The 24,326-nt window shown below is 38.9% G+C and overlaps 1 protein-coding gene across 1 annotated transcript; it reads right to left on the reverse strand.

The window, feature by feature from the left end:
• Positions 1–8,400: 8,400 nt before the first annotated feature.
• Positions 8,401–21,883, reverse strand: LOC138374782 (zinc finger protein 793). The gene is made up of 5 exons (XM_069457914.1): positions 21,846–21,883; positions 17,283–17,330; positions 11,183–11,309; positions 10,579–10,674; positions 8,401–9,383 (listed from the first exon to the last, which is right to left on the reverse strand). Exons 2-5 carry the CDS (start codon positions 17,295–17,297, stop codon positions 8,401–8,403), a joined length of 1,221 nt encoding a protein of 406 aa, XP_069314015.1. The 5' UTR covers positions 17,298–17,330; positions 21,846–21,883.
• Positions 21,884–24,326: the final 2,443 nt, after the last annotated feature.

Here is a 24,326-nt window from a genome sequence, read left to right on the forward strand (position 1 = left end):
TTCTTTAAAACAGATAAGTCAGGATATGCATGATCAAAGGTTCTCCTGTGTACTAGTTTTTTAGGGCTACTGTAACAAAGTACCAAATACTAATTACTTGGTAGCGTAAAACAAATTTATTGTCTCACAGTTTTGGAGCCTGGAAATCCAAAATCAAGTTTGTTGATAGGGTTGGTTCCTTCTGAGGACTACAAGGGAGAATCTGTTCCATGCCTTTCTCCTGACTTCTGGTGACAGCCATCAGTCATTGGTATTCCTTGACTTTTAGTTGCATCATTCCAGTCTCTGCCTCCATCTTCACATTGCATTCTCTTTGTGTATCTCTGTCTCTTCTCCTTTTATATGGACACCAGTCTGTGGATTAGGGTCATCTAATGATCTCATCTTAATTATACCTGCAAAGACCCTATTTCCAAGTAAGATCATATTCACAAGTACCAGGGGTTAGGGTGTATCATTTTAGGGGGGACACAGTTCAACCCATTGCACCCTGTTAACACTTCTGTCTAATATATTTATAAATTTTATATATAACTTATTAATCAGATATATTTTAAAATGTAAATTTAAGGTCTAAAATAAACTTTCCTCAAAAAAGAAAGATTCTATCTCAGAACTACTTATTCAGCAATTCCTTCATCATTTGTTCTCCTGCCTTCTTAATATATTTGTGTTTATATTAGCTTATGTTTTAGGGTCATGTTTTCTATTGCTGTGACCTATATAGATCTGTGCTTCCACCAATACTCCACTATAAATTGTGTTACATAGAGTCTTAGTTCTTGGCAGAATTATAATTATGTTTTTGAAGGCAGCTCTGTTTTTTTCCTTTTGTATAATTAATGTTTTCTTATTGTAAAGAGAGAGAACAGAAGAACACAAAAATAAAAAAGATTATGTGTAATCCTACCAGAGGTGAGCACTTTCAAATTTTTACAGCAAATCTTTTCCTGACTTTATTTTAAAAGTGTAATCATAATATGCATGCTGTACTATAACATACTTTTATCATGTCAAAATATACTATGATTACTGTTTAAGTAGGTGTAGATCTTTATCATTATTTTTAATGGTGTCATAATATTGTTTTCTATGGTCAACTATCATTTTGCTAGATAACTACCAACAAACCTTATGGTTCCCTTGGAAGCTTTGCAATTGTAAAAGTTGCCTTCTAAATGAAACTTTAATGTGTTTTTGTTTGCTTTTCTTTTAAAACATTAGATTTAAATAATGTGGTACTAGAGCCTGCTAATAAGTATTTAAAAAACTCTCTCCAAAGTATCTTGCCCAAAATATTTATTAACTACAAAGAAAGAGATAGTAACTTTACAGTGGAGAAATCTGGCAGTGAGCTCCTTAACCAAGTGCTCAAGGTTAATATCATCAGTAAGACAAAACAATAGCAAGAAAACAACCCAATTTTAAAAAAAGGTAAAGTATTTGAATAGAGATTTCTCAAAAGATGACATACAAATGGCCACCAGGTATAATGAAAACATGTTTAACATCATTAGGCATCAGGGAAATGCAAATTAAAACCACAGTGAGATTTCACTTCCCACCTGTTAGAATGACTGTTATCAAAAGACAAAAGTATTGGCAAAGATGTGGAGAAAAGGGAACCATTGCACACTGTTGGGGGAAATGTAAATTAGTAAGCCATTATGGAAAACTGTATGGAGGTTCCTCAAAAAACTATAACTAGAACTACCCTATGATCCAGCAATCTCACCTATGGTTATGTAGCCAAAGGGTATGAAATCAGTATGTGAAAGAGATATCTGCACTCCCATGTTCACTGCAGCTTCATTCACTATAGCCAAGATTTGGAAACAACCTATGGGTTCACTGGACAGATGAATGGATAAAGAAAATGTGATGTATATATACAATGGAATACTACTCAGCCTTGAAAAAGAAGGAAATCCTGTCATTTGTGATAACATGGATCAACGTGAAGGACATTATACTAAGTGAAATAAGCCAGGCACAGAAAAACAAGTACTGCATGATATCACTTACATGGTGAATCTAAAAAAGTTGAACTCACGGAAGTGGAGAGTAGAAAGGTAATTATCAGGGGCTGGGGTTGGGGGGAACAGATGTTGGTTAAAGAGTACAAAGTTTCAGTTAGGATGAATTCGTTCTGGAGATGCATATTACAGCATGGTGACTACAGTTAATAATAATGTATTAGATACTTGAAAATTTCTAAGAGATTAGAATGCGAATGTTCTCACCACTAAAGAATAAGGGAGGTGATGGATATATTAATTAATTTGACTTAGTCATTTCACAATGTATACATATATCAAAACATCACATTGTATACCATTATGTATAATTTTTCTCAATCATATTAAATATCTTAAAAGAGCTGGGGGGGAAGACATAAACATCATGTACCCTTTGATATGACACACTGAAGAAGTACACATCACGTCTGTGGTATTTCTGAATTAATGCATAACCTCCATATAATTAGAGAAGACACTGGAATCAAACCCAAATTGAGGGATATTCCGCAAAATAACTGGCCAATATTTTTCAAAAATGTCTAAATCATGAAAGACAAGAAAAACTGAGGAACTGTTACAGATTGGAGGAGACTAAAGAGAAATAACAAGTAAATGCAATGTGAGGTCCTGGACTGGATCTTGCGCTAGACAAAGAACATTTGTGTGAAAATGGTGAAATTCAAATAAGGACTTATAATTTAATTATTAGTATTATACCAATGTTAATTTCCTATTTTGGTAATTGTACTGCAGTTATATAATATATAAAATTATACAAAATTTTATTATATATTTTTATATAATGCATTATATAAAATTTTATATACATATATAAAATATGTATTTTATATAAAATATTTTATATATTTATATGTAAAATTTATAAATATATAAAAAATTATATGTAATATAACATTATTTATATTTATTTATATATAAGGAAAAAATGTAGGTTATATATTTATATATAAATTTTACATATAAATATGTAACATTTTATATAAAATACATGTTTCATATATATGTATATAAAATTTTATATAATACATAAAAATATATAAAACATTATATAAAATATATAATGTTAACATTAAGGGAAGCTGGGTGAAGGCCAAATGAGAACTCTATTTTGTAACTTTTCTGTAAGTCTAAAATTATTTCAAAATAAATAAAAACAAGACTTTTCTCTACTTGCGAGTTTCCCAAAGTCTTTCCTTTTGCTCTTCAGATCTATATACTTTCCTTTTACTCTGGTGATATCCCCAGGACTGAGCTGGGGGAAAGGTAACTAGACCAAGCCAGGATGCCATCTTGTCAGAAAACAGAAACATTTTCAAGGCTTCATGCATTCTGAAATGTTTTCCCCCTTTATTTTATGTTTTTCAAATTACAGATGCAATACATGTTGTTAACAAGTTAAAAACAATACAATGATATATAAATTAAACAACTTACTATCTTTCTTTTCCAAGGTAACCATGTTAATGAACACTTTGGTCCATACCCTTCCATACTTTTCTCTTTGTTCATATACATGTACACATACAGGCCTTTTAATTTTTTAAAAAATAGAATCGTTTATTATGCAATTTCCCCTTTTCACTTAACAATATATACCATGAATGTCCCCACAAATTAGAATTGTAGCTCTCCTCTCCCCACCCAAATTTCTTTACTTACACATTTGTGATATACTTGGTTCAGTCATTTATTTATTTTTCTTTTTGGTTTTCCTTTTTCCTCTCCCTCTAACTCCCCCATAACCTACCTGCATCGCCCACCTCCCTCAAACTCGATGCATATTCTTGTATACTTTTCTCCATGCATATAAAAGCATACATAAACATATACGGATACATGATTATCACTCATAAACACATAGATATTTTGCTAATGATTTACAAAAATGAGGTCATATTTTACACACTTAATATTTATCTTGCTTTTTTCACTCAAGAAAATTTTGTGGAATTCCATTCACGCCCACTAGCATAGTTTTAATTTGTCCACTTTAATGGCTTTATAAACATTCTATGGAATGGGTACACTGGTGTAGTTCTTTCTCCAATTTCCCTATTCATGGGTATATTATTTTCTTTGATTCTCATTTTTTGTTTTGTTTTTTTCCATTAGGAACAATTTTGTAATAAATGTCCATGTTCATCTGTCCTTTATATATTGGGGCTTTTATTAAAATACTTCTAAGAAGATTCTCCAAAGTGGCACAAGTTTTTACAGTTTTAACAGATGTTGCCAGATTGCTTTTCAAAAGTAATTTGAATTGCTATTCAAAATTTATGTTTCTACCAACAGTGTATAAGAATACCCTTTGTTCTCACAGCAAAAATCACTTTTGCATAGTGTTATCTCATTATAACTTTAACCTGCATTCCTCAACAACTACTAGGGCTAAACATTTTTGCATTGGTCTATAAGCTACTTACATTTGCTCTTCTCATATTTGTCTATTCAAATTTTTGCCATGTTTTGCTATTGGGTTATCTTTTTCCTGTCAATTTGAAGAGTGCTTTCTCCTCTGATCAGCTCTACAAATATTTTTCCCAATCTATTTAATCTATTGACGTTGTTGTCATCATTTTTTAGAATTCCATGGTGATTAGAGACACTTCTTTTTTAATTATTATTATTTTTTTAGAGATACTGTCTTGCTCTGTCACCCAGGCTGGAGTGTGGTGGCCTGATCATAGCTCACTGCACCCTCGAACTCCTAGGCTCAAGTGATCCTCTTGTCTTAGCCTCCTGAGTACCTGGGACTATAGGCGCACACCACCACGCCCAGCTAATTTTTTTAAAACTGAAAAAAAAAAATTTTTTTTTTGTAGAGATGGGGGTCTCACTATGTTGCCCAGGCTGGTCTCAAACTCCTGGCCTCAAGCAATCTTCCCACTTTGGCCTCCCAAAGTGCTGGGATTGCAGGCTTGAGCCAACACATCCAGACTGATGTCATCTTTTGCCATTGAAAAGACTGCACTTTTTAGGTAGTCAAATACTTATTTTTAAATAGCTTTTGAGTGTCCTGTGTTGGTAAAGTTAATCTCTCCCAACCTCTAGATTGTACATGTAGTCTCCTTTGATTTTCTTTTAAAATTTTTATTTTAAAATATTAAGTCTTAAACTGTCCTGTAACTTATTTTTGGATGTGGTTTGTACTGTTAGTTCAACTTTCTTCAAGATTAAAAGCCAACTGTGCCAGAATTCTTTTTAAATAAACTACTCTTTTCTCTTATGGTATGAGATTCTACCTTTTGCAAAATGAAAAAATTCATATATACCAAGATCTATTTCTGAACGTTCTATTCTGTTCCAACTGATATATTTATTAATATCTGTTTCTTTGCCAACACAATATTAATTTTATCAGAATAACTTCATGTTATCTTCTAATATCTGGTAGGGTATTTTCTTTTTCATACTTTTCTTATCTAGATTCTCAGGCATTTCTTTTTCCATATGAAATTTTAGATCATTTCATATAAGAAAAAAAAACAACAAGAAGATATAGTGTAATTACTAAAAAATCCATCACATTTTTAGGTGTTTACTGTTAGTATGGAGAATGGCTCTTCATCTTGGTACCCTGCCTTCTTAGAAAATTTATCTTAACTCAAAAAAAATTATCAGGCCGGGCGCGGTGGCTCACGCCTGTAATCCTAGCACTCTGGGAGGCCGAGGCGGGTGGATCGCTCGAGGTCAGGAGTTCGAGACCAGCCTGAGCAAGAGCGAGACCCCGTCTCTACTAAAAATAGAAAGAAATTATATGGACAACTAAAATATATATACAAAAAATTAGCCGGGCATGGTGGCGCATGCCTGTAGTCCCAGCTACTCGGGAGGCTGAGGCAGTAGGATCGCTTAAGCCCAGGAGTTTGAGGTTGCTGTGAGCTAGGCTGACGCCACGGCACTCACTCTAGCCCGGGCAACAGAGCGAGACTCTGTCTTAAAAAAAAAAAAAAAAATTATCAGATACTAAAAATTATCATTTATTAGTATACAACCATATCATCAGCAAAAAAGGAGTCATTTTACCTTTTATTTTCCATTGCTTATACCAATTATTTTCTTTTTATTGCCTTCACTGAAACCTCCAAGACAATATTAAATTCCTGATTTATAAAAAAATGGCTTTGACACAATATATGCTATGAGGTTTTGGTTAAAAAAAATCTCTTTGGTTGTCATATATTACAGTTTAATTTATGTTTTATTAGACTAGAAATGTTTGCAAATTCTATTAAATGCTTTCTCAGCATCTATTGACAGTTCATATGATTCTTAAGATATTGATTTTATTGGCATATTTCCTATTGCTGAACTGGCTTTGCATTCTTGGCAACTCTTACTTGGTCATAATAGTATGTCATTCTTCAGATATACTCCTGAATTCTATTTGCTATTATTTTAATTGTAATTTTTATTCTATATTCATGAATAAAACTCATCTAGAGTTTTCTTTTTTCCAACTATCTTTATTTGGTTCTGGTGTTAAACTTATTCTGACTTCATAAATTAAATGGGAAGTACAGTTTGTGGACTATATTATATTCATATAATAAATAACACTGGTATTGTTTTTTAAAACAGTAGATAGAATTAATCATAAAATCATCTAGGCCTGGAGCATTTTTCCATTATAGATCTTCAGTCACTTATCCAAATTTTTCAATGGTAACTGTTCTACGAAGTTTTCTACTTCTTATTGCAATTATCATAACTTATAGTTCGCCAGAAAAGCATCCATTTCCCCTGTTTAAAAAAAATGTTGATCTAGAGTTGTATGAGGTATCATTCTATCATTTTTAAAATCATGTCTATATCTGTGGTTATATCTTCTTTCTCATTCTGGCTCAGGCAATCTTACACAGAGGCAAATCTTGAAAAATATCGATTCCAAGTAGCCATTTGTTTTCTTTCTTTCTTTCTTTCTTTCTTTTTTTTTTTTTTTTTTTGCTGAATGATTAAGTCTACCAACCATTTCTTTTTTTATATGTATGATATGCCAGCTCAAGAAAACAGTTATTTTTTCCCCAAACATTGGAATAATGAAAAACCTGGGGGTTAGTGTCCAGGACATTCCCAAAGAAATTTATAGAGAATAAAAATGGATATTGCTTAATTAATTTGCAAAAAAGAAAATAAATTATCCTTCATGGTCCCAGCATGAAACACTTCTGAGTTATAACACCTGAATAAAGAGTATTGTATCTCTTCTACTAATTTGCTGCAAGACATCTTAAGCAAGACTAAGAAAATATGAATAGTGGATAATATTAATATATAAGGGCAACTCTACTTTTTGTCAAATAGTCAATGTGCTGAGTAATCAAGTTTACAGTGTTTGGTTTACTGAATATCAGGTTAAACTATTCCTTAGCTTTGCATGCTTTGCATTTTCAACATAAATAACTATGTTTTTGGTAAGGTTTTTGGCTGGCTTATCAAAGGACATTAAAAAACATTGCTTTGTTATTCCAAAAAGGGCTCAATAACACCTTTTATATAGCCATTAACATTTATTACAAAAAGGTGGAGAAAATGTAGCTGGTACAATAAAGTTCTTTTAAAAATAGTGGGACTTATTATTTTTTGTATTGTTAAGACATCAAAAGACAATGGTGATATTTAGAGTGGAAAAGTTTAGTGAATGGCATTCTACATCCTATGTGATGTATGTGTTTTATAATCACAATTTATGATACATTCACATTTACCACTCAAAAATACAAATAATGCTGATTGTGTGGCTCACTGTGGAACGTACTATAGTATACTTTTAAGTCTCTTCATATGTATTTTGTATTCTGTTGTCATTCTATAAAATATTTTTAAACTTTTTTTTTTTTTTGAGACAGAGTCTCGCTTGTTGCCCGGGCTAGAGTGAGTGCTGTGGCGTCAGCCTAGCTCACAGCAACCTCAGACTCCTGGGCTTAAGCGATCCTCCTGCCTCAGCCTCCCGAGTAGCTGGGACTACAGGCATGCGCCACCATGCCTGGCTAATTTTTTCTATATGTATTTTAGTTGGCCAGATAATTTCTTTCTATTTTTTTAGTAGAGACGGGGTCTCACTCTTGCTCAGGCTGGTCTCAAACTCCTGACCTTGAGCGATTCACCCGCCTCGGCCTCCCAGAGTGCTAGGATTACAGGCGTGAGCCACCGCGCCCGGCCCTATTTTTAAACTTTTATATGCCAGACCACGTTGATGTTTTATAAAGTATTTTCTGCAAGTTTTTTCTATAAAAGTTTGTATCACAATTGGAGCATAACTTCTGTTAAGATAAAACACTTTGTCCAAATTCATTAAATCAATAAGATTTCTTCTAAGGATGAATTCCCTTTTGTACAATGAAACTGGACATCTTGCTCATGGCTTTCCCACAATTATTAGGTTTTCATTCCTGTAGGCATTTTTCCTAGCATGAATTTTCTGATGTCTACTGAGGTTTGGCTTCTGGTAGAAAGCTTTGCCACACTCATTGCATCCATAAGGTTTTTCTCCTGTATGAGTTCTCCAGTGTTTATTGAGGCATGACTTCTGGCTGAAAGATTTTCCACATTCTCTGCAACGATAGGGTCTTTCTCCTGTGTGCATTTTTCGATGTACATTGAGGTATGACTTCTCACCAAATGACTTCCCACATTCACTGCACACAAAGGGTCTCTCTCCTGTATGCGTTCTCTGATGTTCTGTGCGATGTGACTTCTGGGTGAAGGCTTTTCCACAAAAAAAACATTCAAAGGGTCTTACCCCAGTGTGAATTCTCTGGTGTTTAATGAGGGTTGACTTATGTGAAAAGGCTTTCCCACAGTCAGTGCATCCATAAGGCTTCTCCCCAGTGTGACTTCTCTGATGCCTAATGAATTCAGACTTGTAGCAGAAGGCTTTCCCACACTCGCTACAGACGTGGGGTTTTTCTGTAGGTGGAACCCTCTTTCGTTTATATACAAGAGAATTGGTTACTGCTGGTTTACATGTAAGTGCTGGGTTATGGCTGAAAGCCTTCTCACAGTGACTGCATTCCCAGGGTTTTTCTCCATTAGGTCTTCTATCATGGTTTATACACTGTAACAATTTCCCATATCCATAACGCTCACCTTGCTTTTTTGCACAGTTTCTCTTAAAACCAATCAAGTCTAAATTATGGTTTAAACTTATTCCATAAGGGTCCCAGTTATTGTGGCTTTGAATTGAAGAAAAAAGATCAGTGCTCAGAAGTGATATTTTCCCAAACTTAATACATTCACAGCTTTTTTCCTTGGGCAATGTTTTCTTGCTGATGCATCCATCCTGCCTCAAAAGCATGTCTTGCCGTCTTTTCCTCTGGACACTAACTTGGCAGATATCCTCTAGAGAAAGTACAGTGAATCAATCCTTATGAAACTTTATGCTACTTGAGAAATGCCCTCAAAATGTACACACAAAAGGGTGCACAGTACATGACCAGAAATCATTAAACCATAATCAAAATGCATGGAAGAGTATTCTATGAGTAGAGAAGATTCAGAACACTGCCACAAATGAAATGAAATATATTGTAGAATATAGAGAGAATTAATTTCAAATAAGATGGGATTATATCATAGAGCAGGGGTTGGCAAACTTGCTCTTAAAGGGCCTAAGAGTAAGTATTTTAGGCTTTGTTGACCATATGGTCTTTGTCACAATTACACAAGTCTGCTACTATACCATGAAAGCATGAACAATATGTAAACATAAGGGTATGGCTATGTTCTAATAAAACTTTATTCACAAAAATAGGTGGCCAATCTGTAGCCCATAGTTTGCTGATCGCTGTTATGGAAGAAAGACATTTAAATGTTATATAGCACTTTGCTATTCAATATGTGGGTCTTCAAGTAGCAACTTTGGCTTTATCTGGCAGCTTGTTAGATATGCAGAATTTCAGGCCCCACCCCAGACCTACTGAACCAGAATCTGCATTTTAACAAGATGCCCAGGTGATTCTTAACACATTAGAGTTTGACAAGCATTGATACAGCAGTTATCAGAGAGTTTATCATGTTGGTCTAGTAATTACTTACAATATAAATGGCAAAGAGTTCTAAGGTGAATTACTAATCAATGAAATCAACAAAGCTAACTGGGACTAAAGCAGTTCTTAACTTGATGGACAGAAATCAGAGGAGTTGTGAACTTTGTTAGGAAAAAAATTACATCTTTATTTTCACTAAGCTTTACCTTCAATTGAGCATTTCCTTTATTATGAATATAAAAAACAAAACAGTAGTACAGAGACTAGGAAAGGACAGCAGAAACAGGTGAATAGGTGTTTATTTGCAAGAATACCTGGTTGTGAGAGATAAAGGGAAATGGACAAAGCACATAAGGGCAGAGGTGAGATTTAAAGGAAAGGCAGGAAGAACACCCAGATATGGGGAAGGCATGCATGCAGGCTGAAGCATCATCAAGAAGGCTAAAGCTCTCAGAGAAATGTCAAAGCTTTTAAGAGAAGGACCCTGAACAAAATGTCAAAGGTGCCAGGCTCCATAGTACCCCTTTTGCTAGATTTCTCACACTTACCCCAACAGTGGCAGCCTGGGCATGCTACCTCACAAATCCATGGAGCTTCTTCCTGCTCCAGCCTGAGGATCACATCTGGTTTGGTCCCTTCATAACCTGTTCCAGGGAAATGATCCAGGCCTTGGGCTGAGCTCCTTGGTCTTCAGGGCCTCTCAGGCAGCTTTAAAGGCTGCACAACAGACATTATACTTGGGAGGGGACTATAGACACACCTTGTCCAGAACCAAACGGAATTAATAAATCAGGACCACTGAAACTCAATCCAAAACCATTGCAGCAACACAGTGTAAGGGTTAGGAATGCATTCTGTGCAGCCAGACTGCTCGGGTTCAAATCCTGGCTCTGCCATGTAGTAGGTGGGTGACTCTGGGCAAGTTACTTCACCTTTCTGTGCCTCAATTTCCCAATGTATAAAATAATGGTACAAGTGAGTTAATATTTTAAAGGTGACTAAAATAGTTTCTGGCACATAGAAAGTGCTAGATAATTATTAAATAAATTAGGTACTTTAGAGGGTCTTGCTACTTCAGTTGCTTTTAGCAACTGAGAAAGGAAAGATGGTCATTCAAGCATAATGTGAATCGTCTGGCGAAGCTATTCTTACCCACTGAGACAAGGTTGCTGTAGGTCTCCAGCATCACATCCCGGTACAGGGCCCTCTGAGCAGGATTCAGCCGGTGCCACTCCTCTTGGGTGAAGCCCACAACCACATCTTTGAATGACACAGGTGTCTGTTGAAAATGAAATGACATTGAGTCATGTGGAAAAAAATGTTGGCGGGGGATTGGTACTGATTTTTATAATGTTCATAGATCAGACTTTACCATGATCATTTATCTATCTGGGATGCCTTTTACATTCTTGGCTTTGTGTTACATATGGTGGGAAAAATGAAAGTCATGTTGGAGGCCACCTACCTACCATTGTCATTAACACTCTGAGTCAACAAACACTGACGACCCACAATGTGTCTGGCCTAGTGTTGGTTGCTGGGGTCACAATCCAGGAGGGTTCCTAACCTCAAGGAGCTCACTGTCTGGCACAGGGAGAGCAACAAGTAAAGCCATCAGGGTGACAGTGTCACAACAGCTGCGATGGCAGAACACCTAGGCTACAGCACGTAGAAACAAATGGTTCATTAAACTTTTCAGGGTCTGATCAGGCTTCAGAGCTCAGGAATATGTGGGGCTGAGTCTTTTCTGCAGGAAGATGGAAATACTGCGTTCCTTGCAGGGGAGCAGTGTGAACAAAGTCATGCAGGCAGAACAGTGATTTTAAAGGTGGCAAGTTACTCAGTAACAAGAGAAAAGTATACAGGGGTCTGTGAGTGATGAGATGATGGAAGTTAGGACAATGGGAAACCAATCAAGGGAGAAGTGTACGCACAAAGCATATTCTAGAAGGCATGAGGTGAGTTTCTTGCATTCTATGTGAAGTAGTATAATAGCAATTCTAAGCAGATTGTGAAAAGTAAAGGATGCATATTGTACACCTAGAGTAAACCCTAAAATCATAAGGCAAAGAGGTGTACCTGAAGTAAATAAATAGAATTCTAAAAAAATTCAGTTCATCCACATAAACACACAAAAGAGAGAAAAGAAGGAACAAAAGCAGATGGAACAAACAGAAAACGGACACTAAAATGATAGATATAAATCCAACCATACCAATAATTCTATTAAATGTAATTTATTTATTTATTACTATTACTTTTTAGAGACAAGGTCTCACTCTGATGCCCAGGCTGGAGTGCAGTGGTGTGATTGTAACTCACTGCAACCTCGAATGCCTGGGCTCCAGTGAGCCTCCTGCCTCAGCCTCCTGACTAGCTGGGATTACAGGCCTGTGCCACTACGCCCGACTACTAATTTAATAAAAGACTAAACATTCTGAAAAGGCAGAGATCATCAGACTGGATAAACAAAGAAGCAATGCTGCCTACCGGAGATGTACTTTAAATATAAGCTCACGGGTAGCCTGAAAGTAAACGAATGGAAAGAGAAATGTGGTGGGTCACCTGGAGGGAAATGAGAGGAAAGCCCTGTAATGACCTGGTGGAAGATGATGTTCACAAGGAGGACAGTAACACTGAGAGAAAGGAGGAACACTGTAAAGAAGAGCAGAAACTGCACCTTAACTTGTTGTGGGGGGTGAGCTGAGTGGCAGTGGTGCTACCCTGGAGATGAGGAAAACAGGAGGCACAAAGAGGATGTGGTGTGCTGGACATGTTGGGGGGACACAGCAGACATGCAGGTTTGGTGTCAAGAGCAAGATCAGGAGTGGAGCTAAAGCTGTGTGAACCATCAACACGGAAGTGGGATCTCTCTGCAAGGAGACAGGATGCCCAGGGTGCTCAGGTCAGAGCCCCAAGGGACACTAATATTTAAGAAGCCAGCAGCCGAAGGGTTCAGCAGGGGACCCAGAGGAGGAATAATAGAGTGGTCTGAAAAGGAGGAAGCCTGACCACTTGGCAAGCCTCGGATTACTTTGGCTGCAGGCAGGCCTCTGGTTTTGGGAACAGAGAACAAAAGTTCTGTAAAGAGCCCATTGCCCTGGAGGTCCCAGTATAAGAAATGGAAATGAGCAGGACAGTCCCTGAGAAGACCCACAGGTACTAACCTAAGAAAGTACCTATGATTTACTTTTCAGTGACGGTGTAGTAAAGAATTTAACCCTGCCAAAAGAGGGGTCTAGCCTTTGCCCTTAGCTCCTGGGAAGTCATCTCTCAACCCTTGGAAGGTCCTTCGAGATAAGAAAGTTTGTTTACCCAGGAGCCTTGGGCCACATCAGATAGTCTAACAATGTGATTTATGACAGGGGCTTTAGGTCACAGGCATCAGCTCAGCTTCTTGGAGGGTCTAGAGACTGAGGGTAGCCACAAAGCAGTCAATCATGTCTACAAGACCAACCCCTAACAAAAACCAGATTCCAAGGCTTAGGTAAGCTTCTCTGGTTGGCAATGCTTCTGTGTATTGTCACAAATCACTGTAGTAGTTAGCTCTGCCCAGGGCTCCACTAGGAAGGACAACTGGAAGTTGTGTGTGGAACTCTCTTGAACTCTACATCATGTGTCTCCTTTTTTGGCTGATTTTAATCCATATGCATTTTGCTGTAACTGTTAACAGTGAGTATAACAGCTTTCCGTGAGTTCTGTGAGTCCTTCTAGCGATTATCAAACCCGAGGATGGTGTTGGAAACCCTCAAACTTGCAACTCGTGTAGAAGTGAGGCTCTTGTGGACTGCTGTCTAACTACAGTGACCACAGACACGAGGGGAAGACTAGCGGATGGGGCTGGACTGCCTGAATTCAAATACCGGCTCAGCCTCTAATTGAGTGTCCTTGGGCAAGCTGCTTAACCTCTCTGTTCCTTAGTTTCCTCATCTGTTAAATGGGGATAATAATAGTGTGTGTTTCTTAGTTATTACAAAGCTTGAATAGTTAATATGTGTAAAGCCTTTAAACAGTACCTAGCACATAATAGCATCATATAGATGTGGCTATTTTATTTAAGTAGAAAAATAATGTAAATCAATATTTTAAAATCTGTAAGAAAAGGAAAACAATTCTAACGGACACCAAAAAATGGGAGCCAGTGCCTGTGCCCTGGGGTCTAGTAGGGTAGACAGCTCTAGTGCACAGTGCCAAGGGGACCTGCTCACCACTCTGGGCGTGGCCAGAGGAAGGACGCATCGAACGGGCTCTGAGAGCAGCCCAGACCCGCACTCCACTCTCAGGAGGCTGCGGGCCACCTGAGCAGTGGCCCAGCCAGAGGGACCTGAAGGCAGGACCAGAGGCAGGGCAGGGGCCATGGATGCTGGCGCATGCCCACCAAGACCCACACAGAGGACACAGCACAGAGGAGATGCCAACCAAACACCCTCCCTGATGCCAGAACCACACACTGGTAGTGAGAGAGCAGTGAGCAGGCTTTACCACAGGGCTCAGTGACAGGCTCTGGGTCAGTATTTCCCAGGAAGAGAAAGATGCAATTCTGTACCCAGTTGGTCACGCCATTGTCACAAAACACAGGAATGGCAAGGGCAGAGATACAAGAATCACTGAAGTTGTAAAATGAGCATGGCTTGATAAAAGAGGAGGAAAAAGTGGGGAGGAAGTTAAGGATAAATCTCAGGGTCCTGGCTTGCCTGACAGGATGGTACCATCCGGAGATGGGAAACTGGGAAGAGGAGATGTAAGTCTAGAATTCAATTTTGTACATATTAAGTTTGAAGGGCTGTGGGACAGCCAGTCACAGCTGTTGCCCATGATGTCATCAAAGGGGACTGAAGCTCTTGGATGAGGTCTTGGCGTAGGTGCAGATGAGGGAGTCCCCTGCAGACTTACCTGCGTCCACCCAAGAGAAGGTTCAAACCCACAGGAACACCAGTGTCTGAGAGGTAAGAAGACGGAAAGAGAAACCACAGAAGACGTTGAGAAGTTGTCATGAGAAACACAGTAGGGGAGCACTATCACTGGCATGAAGGAGGGAGGACCTCAGTGATTGTAATAAACACATGCTATGGACAGTCTATTCCAGGCACTTTACATATATTAACTCAGTTAATTCTTATATTTACTCTGAGGTAGGTACTGCCATTATCCCCATATTACAAAGAAGAAACTGGGGCACAGAGAGGTTTAGTGACTTGCCCAGGATCACACAGCTGGTAAGGACTGGGATTCAAGCCCAGCAGTCCAGTTCTGGAGTCTGTGCTCTTAACCAGTACTCTGTGCTGCCTTTTACACAGGAGAAGGGGGTGAATGATAGTCTAAGTCAGCAGAACAATCAAAATGCATCCTCTGATTTCAGCCTCAGCAAGGTCACCTGGTAAGGGTGAAGAGAGGCTGCTGGACTCAAGAAAGAGTAAGAAACAGGATGCGGAAACATCAAGAGCAGGGAGACTGCTTCAGGAGCTGAAGATGGCTGGTGGAGAAAGGAAAGGATTTGTAGTTTGGAAGTGGTAACGATTTCTAGGGTTGGAGCACTGACAATGGCTGCAGGGACAGGGAAAAAGACCTGAGAAAGCGGGAGAGGGCAGGTCTCTGTAAAGAGGTATCCTGCCTGAGGAAGGCCTTCAAGGAGGCAGGTCCCAGAAATTCAGGGACCAAGGGGAAGACAGTCTTGTCAGGACACAGGGCACTTTGGGAACTGGGAACACCTCAGACTGAGACTTGCTGGGGAATAAGATGTTTAATTGTTTGCTGCCAAACCAGCAGAGACATAAAAGGGGAATGACAGTAATTTAAGTGCTGGGCAGCACATCTGTTCCTCAGTCTAGATCAAGGCTACAAATAAAAACCAAATACAGATACAAATCAAATTCAGGACTTCTGTAAACTTGGAGGAACCCTTCTTAATCCTGCAAAAGAAATCATTTATATTTTCACTTTCTTCTAACTGAAATTTAGCATTTCCTTCCATTACATATGTAGATCACAGACCACAAAGGAATTAGAACTTCCTATGACTTTGACAAAGAAAACACTATCATATCATTGGGGAGCTAGGTCCTGCTGGTTTTGTTCACTTTAAGAATTCGGAGTTTCGCTTTGGGGCTAACATTCTCCTTCCCAGGGAAGTGTTGAGCAATCACTATCGAAAACCTGCTTCTGCATTTATTAGTTATTGTTAAGAATTTTGTCCACTATCACTATCAATGCCTTCCATACTTTCAAGTGCATAAAGATCACCAAAAGCCTTTTAAATACAGATTCCCAGGTTCCACCCATAGATAATCCCATCCAGCAGGGTGGGGCCTGCCATTCTGTATCTCTAACAGGCTCCCAGGAGATGCCCATGTCCTGGGACCACACTATTAGAAGCAGTGCTGCTCTACCCTAGCCATAAGAAGTCCTCTCAGGGAAACACCTTAAGAAAGAAGTGCTTTGAAAAGCTAGTTTTCCCCTGCAGATAACAATATGCTTCTTCCTTATGGACAGTGCAAATCACGGTCTAACTGTACTTGCCTTTTTGTTGAGCTACCAGGAAGATTACAGTTACTGACTCTTGTTGGACTCTCTACTTTATACATCTGTATTCCAAAAAGGAAGGTTCCTTGCTTCATTGCTTATAATATCAAGTTGGAAAACTACCAGAATGTCCATAAAATGGGGGACTAGTTAAATCAGTCATATTCCATGCATACAATGGAGCATTATGTACTTGGTTAAAAAAATTGCATACTAATATGTTGGGTAGAGCAGTATATATAAGTGTCTTGCCACTGTTATCTATGTGCAGAAAGGAGGCCGTGGTATTCCACCTAAATTCCTCTGAAAGACTGGCTGCTACAGGCTTTAAACTTTTCTGGGAATTGTCCTAGGCCAAAGGGAACTGCCCTACCCACAGTTACCTCCCCTCCCTGGGGCAGCCTACAATCAGAGACTAGTTGATTTCAGAATACAAAAGGCCCCTTGCCTCCATTCCCAACAACACTGAGGGCCACCCCAGCTCCAGAGTATTCTACAAGATCAGCTCAGGCCTCTGTTCAACAACTCCCTCTGCTCAATCCTGCTTCTTTCATTGCCTTACAGGTGTTCCAAGAACTTCCTTAAAAAACCTCCTGTGTTAAAATCTCCTTCTCTGCCGTCTGTTTTCCTGAGAACTCAGCTTATGACAAAGTGTACATACTTACAATGCATACATTTTTTTCTAGGACAGTTTTCCCAAGAAGGGAAAAGGACTACTTAATATCATACTCACCTGGTACTCAATCATCTTCTGCTCTTCTTGCAAAAAGAGATGAGACCTCTGAAGGTAGAGATTGGGGAGGGGAGGGTGGAGAAAGAGAGAACACAAAACAGATCTGTGAGGGATTAGGCCTGTCTTGGAACTTGCAAATTCCCTATGTAAATCTTGTATAAAAATCCATGCTTTAAATCACCGTGGTAGAAGAACAAATGGTACCATTCAACTTAGAACATGAATACATAGCACATACCTTCCAGGAAGTAAAAGTTTCTACCAAGAAATAACTGACAGTTTTAAAAAGCAAATACCCTAAAAACTTAAATAATTAGACCTAAGTATGTACTGGACATAGGCTTCTATAACTGTTAGGAAAATACTACAAAAAACCAAAAGCAAAATAAAATAACAGTATAACATTAGTAAAATATACTCGGTCTGTGATCACAAATAATTACTGAAAGGCTAAACCTTGTTATCCATCCAACAGGTTACTAAGTGTTTTCATTAAAAAATAATTTTCAACAGATGAGAACAACTATCTTACTTTTAACCAAGATGTTTAAGAAATAACTGTATGACTTAACAAATGATAAAAGAAAAAGATTAAATCCTAGAATTAGTTTGGCTCAAAAGTAATTGTGGTTTTAGCATTTTTGAAATTTGCCATTTGATATTGGAATACATTCTTTTTTTTTTTTTTTTTTTTTTTTTTTTTTTTTTTTTGAGACAGAGTCTCACTCTGTTGCCCAGGCTAGAGTGAGTGGCGTGGCGTCAGCCTAGCTCACAGCAACCTCAAACTCCTGAGCTCAAGCGATCCTCCTATCTCAGCCTCCCGAGTAGCTGGGACTACAGGCATGCGCCACCATGCCCGGCTAATTTTTTCTATATATATTTTTAGCTGTCCATATAATTTCTTTTTTTTTTTTTTTTTTTTTTTTTTTTTGAGACAGAGTCTCACTCTGTTGCCCAGGCTAGAGTGAGTGCCGTGGCATCAGCCTAGCTCACAGCAACCTCAAACTCCTGAGCTCAAGCGATCCTCCTGTCTCAGCCTCCCGAGTAGCTGGGACTACAGGCATGCGCCACCATGCCCGGCTAATTTTTTCTATATATATTTTTAGCTGTCCATATAATTTCTTTCTATTTTTAGTAGAGGTGGGGTCTCGCTCTTGCTCAGGCTGGTCTCGAACTCCTGAGCTCAAACGATCTGCCCACCTCGGCCTCCCAGAGTGCTAGGATTACAGGCGTGAGCCACCGCGCCCGGCCTGGAATACATTCTTAAATGTGGTTATGTTATATATCATTTTAATGTGCATTTCTCACTTTATTTTGTTTTGCTAATGACTTATTACTTGTTTATTTTATATGTATTTTAGACTATGGAAATGATGTTAGACAAAAAGCAAATTTGAGCGATTTTCTTATTGAGTTCAAAATGGGTCGTAAAGCAGCAGAGACAACTTGCAACACCAACAACGTATTTGGCCCAGGAACTGCTAACGAATGTACAGTGCAGTCGTGGTTCAAGAAGTTTTGCAAAGGAGATGAGAGCTTTGAAGATGAGGAGCGCAGTGGCCTTCGGAAGTTGACAATGACCAATTGAGAGCAATCATGGAAGCCAAACCTCTTACAACTACAGGAGAAGCTGCAGAAGAACTCAACCATTCTATGGTCGTGTGGATGGGTCATTTTTGTCACATGATGTGACAACTCTTTCTCTGTAACTAGTCAATCTCCTAAGATGTTTTCCTTGTGATTCAGAAGGTCTGAGCTTTGGCTTATGGTCTAATCTAACATTTTAAACAGTTTTATAAGTTTCCAATGTGCATCCCCTATCTTCTACGTAAACAGGACACACTGTTACATTTATGCAAATAAATACATGGAGGATAAGGGAGAGCTTCTACAATAAATGTTGAAAGAATGATATAATTAGGAAATCACCATTTGGTAACCATAATAGTAGTAATTGGTTCAGGCAAAAATCAATGAATACTAACACTAGTAGATGAAAGTTTGAGGTTATTTACATGGTCTCAAAATATCTCTCCACAAGATATTTATAATAACAACTTTATAGTGGAGAACCCTAGTGGACATAACCTTAACCAAGTGATCAAAGGTAATATCACCATTAATGTGACAAACAATATCATGTACCTCCTGATATAGTACACTGAGAAGGCCACAACATCACTTTTGTAGTATTCCTGTCAAAAATGTACAACATGACTCTAATTATGAGGAAAAATCAGAAAAACTCAAATTGAGGGACACAGTATAAAAATAACTGGCCTGTACTCCTTATAAATATGAAGGCCAAAAAAGGTTAAAAATGACTGAGAAAATATTCTAAATTAAAGGAATTTAAAGAGACATGACAACTAAATGCAACATGTAATACTGGATTAGAATCCTGGACCAGAAAAAAGAATTGCCATCAAGGACATTATTGGGACAAATGGAGAAATCTAAACAAGGTCTGTGGATTAGATAATATTAGTTCAATGTTAACTTTCCTGCTTTTGATAATTATATTATGATCAATAAGAAAATGTCCTTGTATATATATACGTTAGAGGTAAAGGATTATTGTGTCTGCAACTTACTATCACATGGTTCAGAATAAAAAATAAATTTGTACATATATAGAGAAAAAAATTATTTGCATACATAGTAAAATGTTAACAATTGAGGAATCTGGGTGAAGGACTTAACAGGAATTTTTATGTTATTCTTGTAACTTTTCTAAATCTGAAATTATTTAAAAACAGAAACAAAGAAAAAAAATTCCTTACTTTTGTGAAAAGGTAAGCAAGTTGGGAAGAACTGTGAATTGAAAGAAGTTAGCTGCTTTCCCAGATACGTCAGGTTGTATGTGGGGGACAGAAGCACTCCTGTGCCTCAGAGTGAATCCACCAGCATCTTCCAGAATCCTTGAGAAAGAATCCTCCCAGAACACCCTGCATTTGTTGAATCATTGTGTCTTGGCCCCCAGACAGCCAGCCCCTACAGGAACTCTTTTTTAAGCTGTCTCATTCAGGTCTCTATAACCAATGGTCAGTCCCTAAGGGCTAAGAGATTTTGAAGAAGGGACTGGAAATGCCCCTCCAAACTACCTATTGAGAAGATGCTTCCATTACTCATTAACATCATTAATGGGAACCTGACTTAGAATCTACCCCAAACCCTCAGGGTCCACTTCACTGTGTATGTTTTTAGCTTCCAGAAGGAATAACAGAAAATAGGCAACCTGAGATGCCCAAGCCAGGACTTTAAGTTCGAATTTTATCTGGTGTTTGTCTGGTTTCAGAATTTCAGACTAAACGTTCTCATGGTATGAATCTCTTGGCTTCACATTATTTATATGATTCAAATTGAATCATATCAAATTCAATGAATATGAATCAGTCAAATAGATTCATATGGAATATATGATTTAATTCAAATTCAGTTATAGGTAAAACTAATTTATTGTATTAGAGCCAAGTTACCTCTAGGGTGGCAGTGGATATTGGCTGGTAAGGAAGCCTTCCAGGTGATGCAAGTGATGAATATCTTGATCTAGGCTGTGCTTACATGATTCTGTAATGTAAAAATTCACTGAGCTGTATCCCTAAGATAAGCAAACTTGACTGTGTGTTATACCTCAATTTTTAAATAAAGAACATTTAATGATCTGAAAAAAGTCTGTTATATAAATGAAATTACCTGGATCAAACTTAAAACTTGAAAATTTTGTTCAGACAGAGCCATATCTTGCTTCTCCCCTTGGAATCCCTGTCCCAATGAATATTCCATTAAACTGGAGTTCAAAAATAGGCAAAACTAATCTGTGATGTTAGAAGCTGGGAGAATGGTTCCTCTTGGCAGGGTAATGGCTAGGAGGGGGCATCATGAGGGCTTTCATGGTGCTACAATGTTGTTTTCTGATCTGAGTGCACTACCCAGGGTGTTCACTTTGTGCTGTATATTTATGTACATTTTTGTAAGTATCTTATATCTCAATAAAAGGCTTACGTTAAAAATTTTTTTAAAAGACCAATTATTTGCTCCCAAATCTTGGCACTGAGCACAGTGTAGGTAATGAAGGAAAATGGCTTGGAGAAAGAGGAAATGCCCAAACTCCTTACTCTGGCTTATGATTTCTGTACTCAAAGCAGTTACCTGTCTTTGATTCTGTGCAATTGAAAAATCGGGACTATCTGTCCTTAAAACTAAAACTTGACTTGTATGGCTTCTGAAAGATGTTACCTGCCTTAGCTGTTGGCTCCCATTGTTTCTTAAGATTATATAAGAATTAAATATAATAATTTTAAAAACAGTTAAAATATTTTTTCAGCATTGCATCTTTTTGTTAGACTAATGGTCAAAATCTTATTTCCATTTTATTTGCAATCTTAGCCATTTTTATGACTCTTCGACTTTAATTTCAGTGAAAAACAGTTTCTAAAAATAGGTTTAAGTTTCCTCTTCCTTCGATAATTTTTTTAAGTTAAGCCTACAAAGAAGTATTTTCCAAACACTCTTACTTTGCTCTTTCTGCAAATCTTTTACATTATCATTTTAGATACTTACTCAGTAACCTCTTTGTTTTCTAACCACAGGCAAGGAAGGTCACATCCATCCTAGCTGCCATGGAGTCAATAGATTTCCAGAAACCAGACTCACTCTTGGAATGCTGTCAAAGATGGGCATGTCATTACCTTTGCCAGAAAGAACCTTAAAGGAAACATTAGAAGTATACATTAGATCCTTGATAAGAGCAATGGAAGCCACATCTTTAATAACGTTACTTTAGATAAGTTTAGCATGTGATGCTTTCAAATAATTTTTCATTATTGTGCAGAAAAATAAAAAAAAGGGGAGAGTTTCAAAAAAGAGTTTTGAGGTGGGCCTTGGCCAAGAGGAACTGGCTACTTATCAGCTAGGGAGCATCACCTGGGTGAAATGTGCTCCCATTATGCAGGGTTGCAGCCTGATGGGAAAATCCCTGACTTTCCCATGCCCAATCTCTGAATTTCATGCGCCTCAACACCAAGCCCTATGAGCCTCCTAATCATAGCCACAGATGGTGTCCCCAATCACAGTTCCCCAATCTCCAACCTGCAGAGGTTCTCATAGTCACTGATATCCTCACATGTCCAAATCTGACCATGAAAGACTACTGGTCAGTAACTACAAAGCTTACTGATCCAATCTGATTGCCAAACAGTGAATTACACAGATCCCAATCTCGAACCCACACTTATCTCCAATGATATCCCAATGACTGGGGAGCAGTTATTGACCCCACAGTCTCATCCCTACCCATAACTGACAGTTCCAATCAATGACGCTCATTAATGCCTCTATTCCCCATTCCCTCATCTATAAAAGTCCAATCATTAATACTTTCAGATCCTCCATCGATGATCTAAAGGATGTCTCAATCACTGAGGGCCCAAAGGATTTTTCTGAACATCGATTCCCATGGGCTCCCTCATCATTGAACCCCAAAGTTTCAACAATCACGAATTCCAGTACCCAAACTATTATTGCCCACAGAACTTAGAACCTCCAATCACTGAGCCCGAATGCTCTCCATATCAGCATTGTTGAAGAACCTCACCTGGCCCCAGACCCATTAAGACCATTATAAGCGACCCCCATGCACCCCGCCAATCAAGATATTTCACAGAACTCTCATTTATTGAATCCCACACACTCCCAATCCATCTTCTTCGCAAAGACCCCGCCACTGACTCCCACAAACCTCTGCTCGCCACCACGGAGCCCCTACAAGGCTCAGACGCCCAATCACTTAACCCTTCAGTCCCCTCGTTATTGACCCTTGCGAGTATCCATAACTGACCCAGTCGGGCCACCGTAGTCGCCCGGGCATCATCTTCCACAGGCCTCAAGGTTTGAACATTTCTCAAATCAACCCTTCCCATTTACCCTGTCTCCGCGCCCTTAACCCCAAATTGATCGCCCGACCACAACACAACGCCTCACCGCGGTATAAGCTCTTCCTATTCCGAGGGGCGGTGCGCAGACTCAGTTGCGACTTTAAGGCTGTCGGCCGCCACCCAGCTGCATTCCACAAAACAGGATTCTGTTGTATTTTGTTTTTTTTTTTTTTTTTAGCGCTTTAATGGGAGGTATGATGGCCGCGCCCGCTTGACAACCTCTTGCTGGGGGCTGCCATGTTTAAAGCTGTGCCGTACAACGGATGACCCAACCCTTGCTGCACCAGCGGGTTAGACTATTTTAGGGCAGGGTGAAGCAAGTGTCCCTGGGTCCCTAGACACAGCTGTCGCCGCTGCGCTTAGTATCTCAGATGCTCAAAGCTGCTGTGACCAATATGGCGGTGCCCGAACCTCGAAGCTGAGCTTTCTTTGTCTCCAGCTGCCCAGTAAGATGGCTGCGTACATTTTTACCGCTTCTTACGTGCACTAGGCGCGGCCTCTCCTAGGCGGCGCTCCTGTACCGCAAAGTAAAACTTTTTCTGAGCCAGCTCTAGTAGTTACAGAGAATGACTTGACTCCCTCTTCTTTTGGGGAACCTGAGGCGATCTGAGGAAGGGGTGTGACTCCCGGAGAGGGCGGGGCCGCGAGGAAAGGGCGGGGCTGCCTCAGCGGGAAGAGTAATACGTTCTTAGTTGTAATCGAAAGAAAATGTCGAAAACAGGTATTTAAGGTGGCTTGCTCCAGAAACCGACCTGAGGGACGAATATGAGTGCAGTTTATCTGTCAGTAGCGGATGGAGAAGTGAGACAGGGGAGGGATATAAACCAATACAGACATCAATGAGATTACCCTTGTGAGCAATGGGGGCTCAGTCTTATGGGGAACTCTGGGAGATTCTGTAGAAACTACCTCCAAGTTGTCACACCGAACGCTAGTGAGGCTGAGACATTTATACACCATCTCCTCTTCCTCATTGTTTAAGAACTGCAGGGGAGTTAAAGCACTGCCAGCCTGCCTCATGGGCAGGTCTCAGGCAGAGTATGTAGGTGCATGCCATAAGAAGCCAGAGGTCTGCATATGGGAATGCACAAGGTCTACAGTCCTGCTC

Source organism: Eulemur rufifrons, chromosome 24 (genome assembly GCF_041146395.1).
Source record: "Eulemur rufifrons isolate Redbay chromosome 24, OSU_ERuf_1, whole genome shotgun sequence".
Lineage (NCBI taxonomy): Eukaryota > Metazoa > Chordata > Mammalia > Primates > Lemuridae > Eulemur > Eulemur rufifrons.

Coding starts and splice junctions, on each gene's coding strand:
- LOC138374782 (XM_069457914.1), bottom strand. Junction 10,675..11,182: donor CAGCAACCTTGTCTCAGTGG/GTAAGAATAGCT, acceptor TCCCTGGAACAG/GTTATGAAGGGACCAAACCA. Junction 9,384..10,578: donor CCCAGGCTGCCACTGTTGGG/GTAAGTGTGAGA, acceptor TACTTTCTCTAG/AGGATATCTGCCAAGTTAGT.